Source organism: Ictidomys tridecemlineatus, chromosome 13 (assembly GCF_052094955.1).
Source record: "Ictidomys tridecemlineatus isolate mIctTri1 chromosome 13, mIctTri1.hap1, whole genome shotgun sequence".
NCBI lineage: Eukaryota > Metazoa > Chordata > Mammalia > Rodentia > Sciuridae > Ictidomys > Ictidomys tridecemlineatus.
This window is the reverse complement of record NC_135489.1, coordinates 89,942,586-89,960,498: the sequence shown is the minus strand read 5'-3', so window position 1 is coordinate 89,960,498 and position 17,913 is coordinate 89,942,586. Positions and strand designations below refer to the sequence as shown.

At 40.1% G+C, this 17,913-nt stretch overlaps 1 protein-coding gene across 6 annotated transcripts in view; it reads left to right on the top strand.

The window, feature by feature from the left end:
• The first annotated feature begins 1,789 nt into the window (after window positions 1-1,789).
• The window catches only part of Ptpn2 (protein tyrosine phosphatase non-receptor type 2), an 82,958-nt gene continuing 66,834 nt past the window's right edge, over window positions 1,790-17,913 (top strand). Inside the window, exon 1 of one of the 6 annotated variants that reach the window (XM_078030478.1) lies at window positions 1,790-1,983. In XM_078030478.1, coding sequence (XP_077886604.1) covers window positions 1,915-1,983 — 69 coding nt within the window. In that variant the 5' untranslated portion in view covers window positions 1,790-1,914. Of the gene's footprint in view, window positions 1,984-2,233; window positions 2,258-2,481; window positions 2,605-17,215; window positions 17,233-17,913 lie in introns of those variants that run through there. The other 5 variants (XM_078030479.1, XM_078030480.1, XM_040270725.2 and 2 more) reach the window with 5 other exon arrangements.

Here is a 17,913-nt window from a genome sequence, read left to right as displayed (position 1 = left end):
AATACTAAAAATTTCAAGCCATTAACATCATATAGTCTTCCATTTACTTGGTTCAGCTGTTTCTCTTTGAAATAGTTTGTAGTTTCATTTTAGAGTCTTGATGTTTTGTCAAAAATTTTTCTGAATAATTTGTAATTAAAATTTAAAATGTTCTATTTGGTGCTGCAATGTAAAAATACAATTGATTTTTCTTATATTGATTCAGGATTATTGCTAAAGTCATTTATTAAGATAAGGTTTACCTGTAGATTACTTTGGATGTTTATGCATTCAATATAGTAATAGCAACTTTGTTTCATTCTTTCCAATCATTATGCCCTTTCTCAATTTTCCTTACTTGTCCCTATGGTTATATGTTGTTGAATAGAAATGACAAGACTGGGCATCGTTGTCCAGTGACCAATTTCAGAAAACTGTTTATCAATGTATAATAAAGTGGAACACACATATACACTATAATTCAGCAATCCCACTGAGGCCAACAATTGCGGGGAATTCTTGAGTGTTTAATCTAAATACTTAGTTTCAACGACATAATTTCAGAAACCAGGAAAATTAAAGGTTTTAATTTAAAAAAAACATTTTTTAGTTGTTGATTTTTTATTTATTTATATGCGGTGCTGAGGATTGAACTCGGTGCCTCCTCACACATGCCAGGCAAGTGCTCTGCCACTGAGCTACAGCCTCAGCCCCTAAAGATTGTGATTTTTGAAGGTGATTTTCTATGTGTCCTAAGTTACAGATATAAGTAAAAAGAACCTGTTGACATCTTCTATTACAGATTTCTTCTAACTTCTACATCCTGTGTTTTTTTCCCCCCCTGGTTAGTGTTTTCATTACTTTACGTGATTAAAGTCACTTTTCTGTTCCCAGTATCTTAATCTTCTCAGTTCTATCCCAAAGAATTTTTTTGATAACATAAATATCCTACCTAAGCTCGCTGTGATAATCAGCCACTAGGCACTTGTGGACTACTGCGCACCTGAAATGTGGTTAGTCCACTAAGGAACTGAATTTTTCTTCTTCTTCTTTTTCTGTGGTACTGTGGCACCAGGCCATCACTCATGCTAGAATGAGCGCTCCACCATTGAGCTACGTCTCCAGCTCCAGTGAATTGTTAATTTTGTTAAGAGATAGCTAAAATGTAAATCTTAACCCTAGACTGCACAGCTAGCATTTTCTTATCCCGCACATTTCTTGATGATGTAGTAAGATAAAAGCAGGTAAGCTCCTAACAATGAGCTCTCTCAAATCCGAAGCAAGGGGACTTCCCTCGCTAGCGCATTTGGGGACAGAGAATTCGCTGTACAGGTGACACTAACTTTTACCTGCTGAACTTCCCTTAACAAGGTGCTTTCCCCCCAAATTCCGGGAGAGGTGTACCGAGCATAGTAAGCCGGCTGGCGTAGAGCGGCTGACGTGAGATGGGGGCGCGTTCCAGCTAGACACCGACCCAGTCGCCGGCTAAAGAATGCTGCCTTTTAAAGAACGAAGACTAACGAGACTCGGGCCAGCCGGCAGAGAGGCGGAACGTGCCGGGGTGTGCGGCGGCCCCTCTCTGCGGGCGCCGCGCCAGTTGGCCGCGCGCTGCCCCACCTCTTCCCTCCCGCCGCAGCAGCTGGTGGTCCTCTGGCCCCGCCCTCTCCCACCTGGGCGCTCTCGGGTCACGCCTCCCGGAGCGCCCCGCCCCACCGACGTCCGGCCCGCGCGGCCCGCGCGGCGCTCCGGCGCCCAGTCGGCGCGCTGACGTCCGACGCTCCAGGTACTTTCCCCAAGGCCGGCCGGCCCGGCGCGGGGGCGGGGCGGGGCGCGGAGCGCGCATGCGCCGCAGCGCCAGCACTCTCCCCGGATCGTGCGGGGCCTGAGCCTCTCTGCCGGGGCAGGCTCTGCTCGCGCCACCTCGCTCCCGCCGCCATGTCCGCCACCGTCGAGCGGGAGTTCGAGGAGCTGGATGCTCAGTGTCGCTGGCAACCGCTGTACCTGGTGAGTCGCTGGCCCGCGCGGCGGCTGCCGTCCTCCGGGGACCCAGGCTCGCGCCCGCCGGCTCCCTCCCGCCTCCCCCGCTCCCGCTCAGGGCGGAAGTGGCGGCGCGCGGGCCGCGTCAGGGGCGCGCCTGCGCCGACCGCTGTCGGGCCACTTTTGAGGAAAAGACGTGGTGCGAGGCCTCCTCGTTAGCGCAAGCGCGGACGTTGTTCTGGAGGACGGCTCCACAGCGGCGCCTGGTGGCGGCGTGGATGGCGCGGCGGGGCTGGGGCCGGTGGGCGCGGGGGGCCTGGGAGTGCTCAGGGAACTGGGGCACCTGTGGGGGCCCCGGCGCGTGCGTGTGGACCGGGCCCGGCGCGATATGTGCGTGTGCGCGTGGACTCGGGGAACCGGTGTGGGCTCGGGGGGACCGGCGTGATCTGTGCGTGTGCGCGTGGACTCGGGGGACCGGTGTGGGCTCAGGGGGACCTGGCATGACCCGTGCATCTGTGCGCGGAGGGACGCGGGGTCCCTGGGGACCCGTGTTGCCCTGGAGGCCCCTCGTGTGCGCCCGGGACGCCGGCCGCATCCTCCAGTTGTGCCCACACCCCGGTGCGAGGCGCTGCTCTTGGACACCTGCTGGTAGGTGTTGTGGCATGGCGCGGTCGGGGTCGCCCGGCCCCCTCGCGGAGCCTGGGTGGGTTGCGGGTGGCCTGTGGGCTCTGACAGGCACCGCCACTCTCCGGCCCCGGAGGGCCTGGTGTCTCTTGCTGGTAGCTCTCCCGAGGAAAAGGCTCTGGCCGTGATGGTGCAGTGTGACAGTGTCTTCACCGAGGCATGCTTCACTCCAGTGAGCCTCACAGCTCCCAGACATTTGAACAAGTTCCACGGCTACATGTGCTTGTGCAAGCACAGCCTTGTATAGTCAGCCCTTCCAGAAGATGCCCTGATGCCCACAGGCTAGCTCTGTTCTCTTGTCTCTAACCACAGGGTAATTTAGCTCTTAAAAATGCAACCCATAGTATGAACATTTGTGACTAGCTTTTTCTTTTTTTTTTTTTAACCTATCTTTTTTCTTTTCCTTTCTCTTTCTTTCTTTCTTTTTTTGTACTGGAGACTGAACCCAGGGCCCTTTTTACTTTAAATTGAGCTCGGTTTTTGGTTAAGTTACTCAAGTTGGCCTTGAACTTGTAGTCCTGTCTCAGCTACCCAGTCGCTGGGTTTATAGGTCCTGAGCCACTGTGCTAGTTAAAACGTTATCTTTTTTAGAGGTGATTTAATTGCTTATGCTGTAGTGTCTAGTCATTAACATATTATTCCAAAGATTAAGTTTACTGGTTGAGTGTTTGTTATATGCTGCTCCAGGGGATGTTTGCCTCACGGTGTGTGTGTGTGTGTGTGTGTGTGTGTGTGTGTGTGTGTGTGTGTGTAGGGGGCTTCCTGTAATTCTGAGTGATCCTGGGTTTTTCTCCATTCCATTTAATTAGATGACAATAAAAAATATTTCCTTTATTGTGATGTTTGGAATGTTAAGGTTCTTGAACACATTAGAGGCAGTATTTTAAATACCCTGATTCACATTGGTGAGAGTATGTTACAATAAGGCACTAACTTTTTAAAAATATTTTTTATTTTTAGTTGAGGGTGGACACAATGCCTTTATTTTATTTATATGCAGTGCTGAAGATTGAAACTATGACCCCAGCCCCAAGGCACTAGCTTTTTAAAAGATGTACTGATAAGGACTCTTCCTATTATAGAGAATCATTAATGCAAATTCTAGTAGGAATTTTTATGTGATCTTCCCAGCTGTATCTTAGTTACATTTGTCTTAGACTGCTGTTTTTAAGGTACCAGTAATAAAACCATTAAGAGGAAAAAGGTGAATGCTACAGCTTTTACAGCTTTTTTTTTTTTTTTTGTACTAGGAATTGAATCCAGGGGTGCTTTACTATTAAGCCACAACTCCCACCCTTGTTATGTATTTGTTTTTATTTTGAGACTGAGTCTTGCCAAGTTGCTGAAGGTTTAAATTGGCTGAGGCTCGCCTTGAACTGAGATTGTCCTGTCTCAGTCTCCCAAGACTCAGATTACGGGCCTGTGCAGTTTAATTCAGCTTAACATTTTGGTTAAGCAGTTTGATTAATTATTATTTTTTGAGGATTCAATGAAAGTTGTGACCCCTTTTGTCGGAAAAAAATGCACATACTTCTTAAAATTTTACATTTGGTTTGAAGGTGGTTTAGCAAACCCTTACATAGTCCAATTCCTAGGAATCTTGTAATTTACTTGATTGGTCAATGTGTGTATCATTAATTTTTCCTAATGTAAGAACAAGAGCATTTGTTTGGTTAGTAGACACCATGCTATATGTACTAGTGTTATAATAAGGTCACAAACAATTAAAGTTAATAATGAAAGGCAAGTCAGGAAGAGTTTGGGTTAAATATTTTCCTGTGATTCTAGAAAATCCATTTAACCATTCTATAAATAGGTACTGACCAATGGCCTGCCAGCTTTTGCTCTAGGACTTGAAAATTCTGCAGGGAATGCCACTGACAAGTTTCTGCTCCTGACACATATATATTCTGGGACTTTCTTCCTAAAGGGCTTCATTGCAAGACCATATTTTCTTTTGTTTTCTTATAACATCCCTGTTATGTGCCAGTGTTAGGCACTGAGGTTACCTACCTCAGAACTGTCCCTGTTCTTCAGGAGACAGCTAGCTAGTGAGAAGCACTGAATGGGGAAGCAAATAAAAAACGTAAGAGTGATCTAATTAGAACAAATTTTAAAAAGTGGTCTGTGTAAAGTCAGTGTTAAGCACAGGGTGCTGTGACTTAGTACCTAAGAGCCCAGTGTTCCCCCCAGTAAGGAGTACCTGGGAGCTGCAGTGATGCTTTTTGGAGATTGGAGGGTCTTACCTAAGTCTTGAAGGACAGATTAGATTGCCTGTTGAAGAGGACAAAGAATCGGGAGAATCAGGTTTCTTCCAAGAAGAAACACGTGTGCACAAGGCACAGAGTGGAAAGCTGAGAGAACTACCTGCTGTTATTCTTTTTTTAATATTTTTTAGTTGTTATTCATTTATTTATATGTGATGCTGAGCATCGAACCCAATGCCTCACACATGTGAGGCGAGCACTCTACCATTTTGCCACAACCCCAGCCCCTGGCTGTTATTCTTTGCTGAGTCTGGTAAAGTTGAGCGGCTGGAGAATAAGGTAGAGCCTAGAAGCCCTTGTAAATCAGAATTTGAACTAATTGATAGGGACTCATTAAGGAATTTAAGCCTGGAATTCCCATGATCATATTTTTTTAGCAAGATTATCCTGACTGTTAGTGGGTTGGACAGAGCTAAGTGTATACAGGTAGCACTGGGTGAGTCTTGGCGTAACCGGAAGAGAAGTGTTGAGCTCCTGAACTTAGGTTGTGGAAGGCAGAATGAGTGGGAAATAGATTTGAAAAAGAGTAATGTGTTTGGTTTTGAAACTGTTCAGATTTAGTTGAAGTACCTGAGAGATATTGAATAGAAATAGTGGAAGGTATAAATCTGGAATTCAGAGGAGAGGTCTGAGTTGTAAATGTAATTTTGAAAATCCTGAGCATACAAGTGGTGTTTGAGGTCCTAGATGTCAAGATCACCCAAGGAAGATTTAGAAGATTTGGATATGCTGGATGCCATGGATGGAATATTTATTTTTTAATTTATTGATTTTAATGTGTTCTTTTTAGTTATATGTGACAGTAGAGTGTATTGTTGATATATTATATATACATGGAGTATAACTTGCCATTCTTGTGGTTGTTCATGATGTGGAGTTATACTAGTGTATTCATATTATGAATATAGGAAAGTGACGTCTGAGTCATTCTGTTGTCTTTCCCATTCCCAGCCCTCTTTCCCTTTGTCTAATCCAGTGAGCTTCTGCCCTCCTTCCCCCATTGTGTGTTAGCATTCATCTATCAGAGAATATGCAGGCTTTGGTTTTATGGGGGAGTGTCTTATTTCATGTACAGTATAAGAGTAAATAGGGGGCTGAGGATTGTGACTCTGTGGTAGAGCACTTGCCTAGCATATGTGAGGCACTGGGTTTGATTTTCAGCACTGCATATAAAATAAATTAATAAAATAAAGGTCCATCAACATCTAAAAATATTTTTTAAAAAAAGAGTAAGTAGGAGAAAAGATGCTTGCATTAAAGACTGGAGAGGAACAGCAAGGAAGTGGGGGAGAAGAGGTAGAAGACTGTAGGGCGTTGATAGTCCTCAGGGCCACATGCTGCAGATGCTACCAATAGGGTCCAGGCTGCAAGGGCCCACTGAGTTAAGCAACCAGAAGATAAACAGATACCTCATTTAAAAATAGCAGTTTCAGTGTCTTACAGATGCCCAGAGTTGAGAAGGTGGGAAGAAGTACAAATGAGTAAGTGCAGACTTTTTTTAAGAAGTCCAGCTTGAAGAGATGGAGTAGAGAGAGGAACCTAAGATAAAGCATGATTATTTCAGCCTCTGTTTAAACCCTTGCATGGCTTCCCATTGCTCACAATGTAAAATTCAGTTCTTTCTTCTACTCATAAGACCATATGTCCTGCCTATGTGGTATCATTTTCCATATTATTTTCCTCCCTTTTCCACTATATTCTGTTCCTGGAAATGTGTGTATCTATTCTCCCCTTAGGGCTCTTTATAAATGTAGTTCCCTTTTGCCGTGGTATAATTTCCCCCCCTTTTCTTCCCCTCTTGCCTAATACCTCCTGCTCATGCTGAAGTCTCACTTCTCTGGGGAGCCTTCCCAACCCACCCGTGCTGAGTATGAGTCCTTACAACCTTCTGTAGCATCCCATGACTTCCTCTTACATAGTGGTGAGTTATTTCGGGAATACAGTTTGCATTAAGCAAACCACTATTGAAAGTAACACTACTTTGAGCAAGAGAAAAGTGTTAAAGTGGGCTTTCTGCCTTGTTTTTCACAGCAGTGGGTTATGTTCATGATAATATTTATAAGGAGTTGTGCTTTCTTGGCATTGCTGCTGGGGCTAGAAGACCGACTTTGCCATTGAACAAACATCAGATGTAACTGAAAGCTGGATTGGATGGTGTGAGAGAACCTTTGTAATTTTATTGTAGAAATTATCTTACAGGAGAAAGGAATCTAATATTTTGAGTCTGAAACTCTCTGGCCACTTCTCTTTTTACCTTTTATGAACAATTGCTTTAGAACGTGACTTTTGGTAGTAGAAGTTTTCTTACAAATGAATCCTTGAGTTGGAGCAAAACAGGCTTTGTTAGTCCAGGTTAATCTTCTTCACTCATAGAGCTTCAAGAAGGCAGCCCCAGTGTTTTGCACAGAACCAGGCACTTGGTAAGCCCTTGATAAATATTTGAATACATGACTTCTTATGAGAAAAGGGCTCTTGATGTTTATGGTACTGCAGGGATGAGCCTAAACAAAGAAGTGGGGTTTGAAGAAATAGAAGAAATGATTGTTGCAGAGAAAAGGCAGGAACCAGTGATAACAAGAGGACGTAGGTGCAAGAGTTAGCCTGGAAAGCATGCAGTTGGCAGAAGTGAGATTTCTGGAAAAGTTAATTTGGTCTTATTGACAAACTAATAACATTAATGGAACCTGAGGTTAATTCCGGCTTTTTCGTCAGTGTTCATGATTGCTTTTTTGCCTTTAATCACTGGCAATTGCTGTCTGACTCAGCTGGGGCATAAGAAGGACAGAGAAAAGAAATGGAATTTTGCAAACCTATGGAATATAGCCATAGGGAAATGGTTAAAAGTTAAGTTGTTGAATGTTTCTACCAAGTGATGGCTCATAATTTGGTTGATTAATCAGGGTTATGAACCAAGGAACTCTTAACAGATTACTTATTAGAAATTTGTAATTCAAATATTGTCAGAATGAGAGTAGATTTTACCATTTATTAGTGAATTTTTAGAAGCCAGATAACATAACAAGTGCACTCTGTTCTAGTACATGTTGAGCTTTCCTCATCTGCAACTCCAGAATGCTTCAAAATCTGAAACTTGCTGAGTGCTGACATATCAAAAGTGTCAAATTTGCCACTTTTGATCTAATGTGATGGGTCACATTCAAAACACAGGCACTGTAAAACTATTGTATAAAATTACCTTCAGATTTTGTGTATGAAATAGATGGATTCATGTTTGGACTTTGGTTCTGTCCCAACACATCTCATTATATATGCAGATATTTCTAAATCCTAAAAGTCCAAAATTGGAAATGCTTTTGCTAAGTGTTTTGGATAAGGGTTACTTAACCTGTATTTGGAGTGGGGTAGCAGTTTGGCAGGTGAGTCAAAGCTGTTTTAGTCCAAAAAAATTCCTTTGCCTACTAGTTACACATTCTTCTGACTGTTGTCTAATCTTAAGATCAGTTATTTTACATGGTTGCACAGGCATATTGAATTTTTTGGAAAATTGGCTGCTTTCTCACCTTGGAGCATATGTGGAATGTATTCTATGCCTACCTTACCTATCTGGGAAAGGTAAGGTATGTGTTCCAAACAAGACCATAGTCTCCTTAGGCAAAATTACCTGCTCCTTCTTCAAGTGTGGACCTCATTGTTTTAGAACTATCTACTTATCCATCCAGCTCCTTGAGGATGGCCTTGTTTTTCTGTTTCCTACCATCTACCTATAGAGTCTGAAGCATGTTAAATGCTCAGTAAGTGTTCACTAAACAGGGATATTGCTTCCCTCTTTAAAAATAGAGTACCTGGTTTATTCCAAATTCCTCACTTATGACAGAGGAAACACTGGTCAGATGAAAGATTGTGATTTATGTAGTGTTATAGTGTCTGTTAGTTAGATGTCACGATGGGGACCCAAAGCCAGTCCTTCTGATTTTAGATTTAGAACTGCCCTAATTTGCCAATATGACTACTTACATTACTCTCTTCTTACAATCTACTTGAGGTTGAGGGCTCTGAGAGAATTTTTGATGGCAAGGAGGAAGTAAAATGTGTTGTCATAGGTAGGGTCATTTGGGGACTTGAAACCTTTAAAACAGTGTCTGGGATCAGACTTGAAGGGATTTTCAGATCTCCTGAAATGGTGTACTAAATCATGTGCATGCATGTTCCCGACTATTGATTTTCTTAAGTGATTGGATAGGTTTTGTCAATCTTTTGTTTTTTTTGGGGGGTGGCACTGGGGATTGAACTCAAGGAGTACCTTACCACTGACCTACATCCCATCCCTTTTTATTTTTTTATTTTGAAACAGGTCTCACTAAGTTGCTGAGGACCTCACTAAGTTGCCAAGGATATGCTTGAATTTATGATCCTCCTTCCTCAGCCTCTCAATTTGCTGCTTTTGTCAGATTCTTAACTGGGATCTGTCTCTGCCTCTGCTCATGATTAAGGACCATTACTTGAAGGGAACTCAGCCTTGGGAATGGTGGCCCAGTAGAGAATATTTATGTTGAAATCATATTGTTTTGCCTTTGATCTACATTCTGTAGATTACTGGTACCTGTAAATATGGAAAGCCCAAGCCTTTATCCCCTAGCTGTTCTAGTGAGTCTTTAATATCCAGGGAATTCCTGAGCCTCGGTTGTAGAACCTGTATCGATTTTTCAGTCTGATGTTGCCATGCCTCATTTTTATTCAGATATTCTGCTCACTCTTTTCTTCCTACTTTGTTTTCTTTGGCTCTCAAAATATAGCCTGGGCAAAACAGAGGTATGGACAAGTGAATTCTAAGTAAACAAATTTAAATTAACATAGGTGTCCTCTTACTTTCTCAGATAAATGTAGGTATGATTTGTTTCCCCTGGAAATTGTCATCTGGATTCACTTTTCTCTGCATTTTGTAGTTCTGCCTAATGCTCTGGTGCAGTCCTTGTCTCTTGTTGGACAGCTGTGAGAGTCAGAACATTTGTGTCAACAAGTATATAGGACTTGTAGTTACATCTGCCTTACTTGGTTGTATATTAAAGCCTAACTTTAAAAAATATGTATTTTTTAGTTATAGTTGGACACAATACCTTTATTTATTTATTTAGTAATAAATTTATTTATTTGTTTATTTTTATGTGGTACTGAGGATTGAACCCAGAGCCTCGCATGTGCTAGGCGAGCACTCTACCACTGAGCCACAACACCAGCCTCCCCCGCAACTCAGTTTTGCAAGTAAAATTTAAAACATAGTATATAACTAAGGAAGAGGTATACTGTTCAGCAGGCCAATTTTAAAGAATAAAAATTCCTCCAGTGGCTTGGAGGCTGAGGCAGGAGGATCACGAATTCAAAGCCAGCCTCTAACTGATCAAGCACTAAGCTACTCAGTGTGACCCTGTCTCTAAATAACATATATAAAAAGGGCTGGGGATGTGGCTCAGTGTTAAATTCCCCTGGGTCTAATCTCTGGTACCAAAACCAACCAAACAAAAACCCTTCCCAGGTTCTGGGGATTTAACCCAGGGACATACCTCTGAGCTAAGGCCTGAGCCCCCAACTCCACCCCACAAGCCCTTTTTATTTTTGAAGCATTGTCTCTAAGTTCCTGAGGCTGGCCTTGAATTTGTGCTCCTCCTACTGCTGCCTTCTAAATTGCTGTGATTACAGGCATGGGCCTCTTTGCCTGTTATTATTTATTTTTTACTAATTGCACAGAATAGTTGGCTTCATTGTGGTTAAAGGGTGCATGCATGTAACATAATTTGATCAATTTCACTTCCAAGTCCTTCCCTTGTCCACCCCTCCTCCCTTAAATAATATCAATCTGAGTAGACTACTAACCTTTTATATTCTTAATTGCAGGGCTGTTGTTTGAAATAGCTATTAAAATGAATGTAATACCATTTTAAATGTATTGATATAGTGCTATGTGATACCCTAGGTTCAGGAAGTTACTTTGACTTAATAGTGAGGTTCTAGCTTTTAAAGATCATAGGTGCGTTTAGACACCTTTAAGGTAAACCTGTGTATGATAGAAATGTCTTCATATTTAAAATTCCCCAAAATGTAGCATGTGATTTCAGATAGAATCATAACCCTCCCTCCCCCAAAAGACTGTTGATGTTGATGATCCCCAGGATAGGAAGTCCTGGTCAAGAAATTGATTAAAGCTTGAGATGCTTTGATTATGGATTTCTGATATCATTTTCAATGTGAAGTTTGTGTTTATTTACGTGCCTCTGGATTTCTTCCAAATCTCAATATTTCTAATTTAATGCATTTTTTGTTCTGCCAGTTTCATTTATTCATGTCGCTGATCCTTCATACCCTTGTCTCAAGTTGCTTTCATTCCTTTGGAGAAAAAATCTCATACTACATCATTTTGTTTCTTCTTTCACTGTATTTGAGCAGTTTTATGTTATGAGAGCTGTTCATTCCTCTTTCTAGTTTATAGTGCTTCTAGGAATTCATAGTCTGAATAGGTTAAATTAAGGTTATATGGCTCCTGTAGTTTGTATTACTCTGACTAGTGAAGCACCTGGGACTCTAGAATGACTTTAGAAAATTGCAGTTACCAGGAAAAAAAAAAGTTAAGTACTCCATGCCAGTGGCACCTGCTTCTGCTCTGCTTTTTATTTTAACAAGCAAAACTATACAACATAGACCCATTTCAAACTTTATAAACAAAGAACATTTTTTAAAATCTCTGTTATGGTCATAGCACATCATGGTCAGGGTAAAATATAATATTTTATCATATCAATATTTTAGTATTCAGTATGTAACTTCATTCTGTATGTAGCATACAGAAAAATTTACACCCAGTGTAGTTTATTCCCCCTTGAATTATTATGATAGAGCAGGAAATAACAATTTAGGAAATCTGAAAAGAATAATCTGATTCTATAAGAAAAAATTAAGACTTTAAGATAATCCCAAGTGGACAGTGAGCTTTTACTTGTTGTAGGACATACCTAAATTTCTTTGTTTATACTTAAGTCCTGAGGTAAATCCTAGATTATCTGGTGAAGTGTTTATTTTTATTAGTCAGATGTGCATATACTCTATTAAATATTGTGGAAGGACATGATGAAGTGTCTTGCATTCTTTGAAAACCCACTATTATTTTAAGATGCTCAGATTTGTTACTGCCCTTAATGCAGGCCTATCTTGGAGGTAACTGTTGATTAATTTCCAGACCACTGCAATAGGGCGGATCTTGCAGTAATGTGAATCACATGAGTTTTTTTGTTTGTTTGTTTCCCTGTATAAAAGTTACATTTACCCAATATTGTACTCTATTAAGTATGCAATAGCATTTTGTCTAAAGGCTCAGTGGTAGAGCCCTTGCCTAGCATGTCTGAGGCACTGGGTTCGATTCTTAGCATCACATATAAATAAATGAATAAAACAAAAGTCCAACATCTAAAAAAATATTTTTTAAGAATACACATACCTTAGTTGAAAAAGTTTTATTGCCAAAAAGTGCCAATGACCTTTAGCTCTTAGAAAATTGATGATGATAGACTTCCTCCATGCAGGGTTGCCACAAATTTCAATTTGTAGAAAGAAAAAGAAAAAAAGCAATATATTTAAAGTGCAATAATATATTATAAATCAAGTTATGTCTGTGTACCTGTCACTCATTGGTTGAGGAGACAAAATCCCTGATGGACTAAGTTCTCTGAATCACAGTTCTCTTTGAGAAGCTCTCTTTGAAGAAAAGAGTTTTAAGAATAAAGTAGCTAATCTTGACTGAGCTCCTACTGCATGTCAGGCAAGGGCTATGTACTTCATGTGTATTATTTTCATATCTACTACTATGATTATAGATTGGAAGATATCAGCTGTTAGTGAGGATGTGAAGGAATTAGAATCCTGGTCAGTTACATGATTTGTAGTTCTTTTCTCCCATACATTTTCTTTTTATTCTTTTGGTGGTATTTTTTGATGTTAAAGTTTTTAATTTTGATGAAGGCCAATTTATCTAGTTTTCTGTTGTTTGCTACATTTTTTGTATCACATTTAAGAAATCATTGCCAAATCAAAGTTTATGAGTATTTTCATTACCTGTATTTTCTACTGTTACAGTTTTAGTTCTTATTTTAAGTCTTTTGTTCATTTGAATTAATTTTTATATGTTTTAGGATAATGGTCCAACTTCATTCTTTTGCATGAGGATATTTGGTTTCTGCAGTACTATATGCTAAAAAAATTGTCTTTTCCCATTTGAATAGTCTTGGCATTCTTGTTGGAAATCAATTAACTAAAGATGTGACAGTTTATTTTGGGGTTCTCTGCCTGCTATCCCATGGAGGATCTGTTTATCTGTCTTTATGCTATTACAGAACTGACTTGATTATTGTAGCTTTGTAATGGGCTTTGAAATTGGGACCTTGGAGTCCTTAGGGTTTGCTCTTCATTTTCAAGATTGTTTTGGTTGTTCAGAGTACATTGAAAGTTTAGGATTTTTTTTTCTGGTTTTCAAAAATTGTCCTTAGGATTTTGATAGAGAGCACATTAAATTAGTGGTTTGTATAGTATTTCCTTCTTAATACAGATCCCTATAAATATGACACATCTTTTTATTTAGGTCTGTAATATCTTTCAGTGGTGTTTTGTAGTTTTCAGTGTATAAGTCTTTGCCTCCTTGACTAAATTTATTCCCATGTTTTGTTTTGGTTTTTTTTCGGTGCTCTTATAGATAGGGTTGTTTTATTAATGTCTTTTTTTGAGTTGTTCATTTCTAGAGTATGATTGGTTTGTATGTTATCTTGTAACTTTGATGAATTTGTTAGTTTTAACAGTTATTTTGTGAATTCTTTTTAGGGTTTTTCTGCTTATGATACCCTGTCATTTGTGAAGAGGGAGTTTAACCTCTTCTTTCCTGTGTGGATGCCTATTATTTATTTCTTGTTTAATTGCTCTGGTTAGAGCTTTTCATATTGAGGTGATTAAATCAGGCATCCTTGTCTTGTTCTTGTCCAGTTAATTTTTTCTAAATAAGTACCTGCTTATATTATGCTATTTGTTGAATAATCCACACCTGCATTTACAATGCCATCTTCATAATTTATACAATTAAACTTAACGTGTGTTGAGTGAGTGACAAGTGGACAATAGTTTACATAATCTGTTCACTCTCCATCCATTCATACTCATTCCCTTCATTTTACTCACTTGTGCACATCTTGTGTTGTTGATAGTTCTTGCAACATACCAAGTTATTCCTCCTTTTGTTAATATTTTTTAGTGTACGTCCACCTCCTTGTTGCTTCCCATAGGCTGACTGTTTGCCTGGTCCTGCCTTGCCTTGTTCTTCATAAGCATGCTTCTGCTCAGTCTTCAGGCTTACTAATATTCTGTGTGCCTCACTTCCTCAAGTTTACTTATGGCACTTATTAGATTTAAGGAAAATTCTGAGGCCTGTTCAAAACATTACATAGCTCTTGACATATCATATTTCATACATTTGATTCAAGTGGGTTATGAACTCCCATTTTTACCCTGTATACAGATTGCAGAATCACATCGGTTACACATTCACGTTTTTACATACTGCCATACTAGTGTCTGTTGTATTCTGTTGCCTTTCCTATCCTCTACTATCCCCCCTCCCCTCCCTCCCCTCTCTCTACCCCAACTACTGTAATTCATTTCTCTCCCTTGTTTTTTTTTCCCCTTTCCCCTCACTTCCTCTTATATGTAATTTTGTATGACAATACTGGTGTCCTTCCATTTCCATGCAATTTCCCTTCTCTCTCTCTTTCCCTTCTACCTCTCATCCCTGTTTAATGTTAATCTTCTTCTCATGCTCTTCCTCCCTGCTCTGTTCTTAGTTGCTCTCCTTATATCAAAGAAGACATTTGGCATTTGTTTTTTAGGGATTGGCTAGCTTCACTTAGCATAATCTGCTCTAATGCCATCCATTTCCCTGCAAATGCCGTGATTTTGTCATTTTTTAGTGCTGAGTAATACTCCATTGTTTATAAATGCCACTTTTTTTCCATTCATCTATTGAAGGGCATCTAGTTTGGTTCCACAGTCTAGCTATTGTGAATTGTGCTGCTATGAACATCGATGTAGCAGTATCCCTATAGTACGCTCTTTTAAGGTCTTCAGGGAATAGTCCAAGAAGGGAAATAGCTGGGTCAAATGGTGGTTTCATTCCCAGCTTTCCCAGGAATCTCCATACTGCTTTCCAAATTGGCCGCACCAATTTGCAGTCCCACCAGCAATGTACAAGTGTACCCTTTTCCCCACATCCTCGCCAGCACTTGTTGTTGTTTGACTTCATAGTGGCTGCCAATCTTACTGGAGTGAGATGGTATCTTAGGGTGGTTTTGATTTGCATTTCTCTGACTGCTAGAGATGGTGAGCATTTTTTCATGTACTTGTTGATTGATTGTATATCCTCCTATGAGAAGTGTCTGTTCAGGTCCTTGGCCCATTTATTGATTGGGTTATTTGTTTTCTTAATGTTTAATTTTTTGAGTTCTTTGTATATTCTGGATATTAGGGCTCTATCTGAAGTGTGAGGAGTAAAAGTTTGTTCCCAGGATGTAGGCTCCCTATTTACCTCTCTTATTGTTTCTCTTGCTGAGAAAAAACTTTTTAGTTTGAGTAAGTCCCATTTGTTGATTCTTGTTATTAACTCTTGGGCTATGGGTGTCCTATTGAGGAATTTGGAGCCCGACCCCACATTATGTAGATTGGAGCCAACTTTTTCTTCTATCAGACGCAGAGTCTCTGTTTTGATATCAAGCTCCTTGATCCATTTTGAGTTAATTTTTGTGCATGGCGAGAGAAAGGGATTCAGATTCATTTTGTTGCATATGGATTTCCAGTTCTCCCAGCACCTTTTGTTGAAGATGCTATCCTTTCTCCATTGCATGCTTTTGGCACCTTTGTCTAATATAAGGTAATTGTAATTTTGTGGATTGGTCTCTGTGTCCTCTATTCTGTACCATTGGTCTACCTGCCTGTTTTGGTACCAGTACCATGCTGTTTTTGTTACTATTGCTCTGTAGTATAGTTTAAAATCTGGTATCGCTATACCACCAGTTTCACTCTTCCTGTTTAGAATTGCTTTTGTTATTCTGGGTCTTTTATTTTTCGAGATGAATTTCATGATTGCTTTTTCTATTTCTGCGAGGAATGCCATTGGGATTTTGATTGGCATTGCATTAAACCTATAGAGTACTTTTGGTAATATGGCCATTTTAATGATATTAATTCTACCTATCCATGAACAAGGTATATCTTTCCACCTTCTAAGGTCTTCTTCTATTTCTCTCTTTAGGGTTCTGTAGTTTTCGTTATATAGTTCTTTCACCTCTTTTGTTAGGTTGATTCCCAAGTATTTTATTTTATTTTTTTGAGGATATTGTGAATGGGGTGGTTGTTCTCATTACCATTTCAGAGGATTTGTCACTGATATACAGGAATGCCTTTGATTTATGCATGTTGATTTTATATCCTGCCACTTTGCTGAATTCATTTACTAGCTCTAGAAGTTTCTTGGTAGAACCTTTTGGGTCTGCTAGATATAGGATCATGTCATCCACAAATAGTGATAATTAAGTTCTTCTTTTCCTTTCTTTATGCCTTTAATTTCTTTCGTCTGTCTAATTGCTCTGGCCAGTGTTTCGAGAACTATGTTGAACAGAAGTGGTGAGAGTGGGCATCCCTGTCTTGTTCCAGATTTTAGAGGGAATGCCTTCAATTTTTCTCCATTCAGAATGATGCTAGCCTGAGGCTTAGCATAGATAGTTTTTACAATATTGAGGTATGTTCCTGTTATCCCTAGTTTTTCTTGTGTTTTGAACATAAAGGGATGCTGTACTTTGTTGAATGCTTTTTCTGCATCTATCGAGGTGATCATATGGCCTAGTTTTTTTAAAAAAGAAAAGATTATTAAGGGGCTGGGGTTGTGGCTCAGCGGTAGAGCGCTTGCCTAGCACAGGTGAGGCCCTGGGTTCGATCCTCAGCACCACATAAAAATAAATAAATAAAATAAAGGTATTGTGTCCAACTATAACTAAAAAATTAAAAAAAATATATTTTTTTAAAAAGAAAAGATTGTTAAATACAGTTGTACAGATAGCAGCAAAAATGAACAATAAGAAAGTTGCTGGGGCTGGGAATGTGGCTCAAGCCGTAGCGTGCTCGCCTGGCATGCGTGCGGCCCTGGTTTGATCCTCAGCACCACATACAAACAAAGATGTTGTGTCTGCCGAAAACTTAAAAAATAAATATTAAAATTCTCATTCTCTCTCTCTCTCTCTCTCTCTCTCTCTCTCTCTCACAAAAAGAAAAAAGAAAGAAAGTTGTTGATGTATGTATGCATTTTCTTTCTGTAAAGATAACCAGATAAATGTTTGATGTGAAAAATTCACCTCAAGAAAGTGAGATGAGATTATTTAGGGCATGTGAAATACTGTAAGAAGTAAAGAAAACTCTGATTTAGTTTCCCAAATTGCAAGAGTAAGTTGGTAAACTTAGAGGGCTAGGGGTGTAGCTCATTGGTAGAGTGCTTGCTTAGCATGCACAGGGCCCTGGGTTCAACCCCCCAGCTTCACTGTGAATGAACAGATGAATGAATGAATGCATGCACAGAATTGTAAAGCATTCTTTAGATTTCAGGACACAATTGTTGAAATAAAAATTTCAGGACTAGCAGATATCACAGAATCCCAAGGTAGCTTAAGAAAAATCTCTCAGATTTTTAGAGGGAATGCCTTCAATTTTTTTCAGGAAAAAGATGTTAAAAAAAAATAGGTTTTTTGAGAGATTACCTAGAACACAAAGATTTCAGATCTGTGTGATAAGGAGTGCTGAAATGACATAGACCAATGAAATAGTGAAGAGAGAACTCTGAGCTGAAGAGAGCTTGGATCCCATGGATTAAAAAATACTGCAAGGATGGCCTGGGGTTGTGGCTCAGCGGTAGAGCACTGGCCTAGCACATGCAAGGTCCTGGGTTTGATCCTCAGCACCACATATAAATAAATAAAAT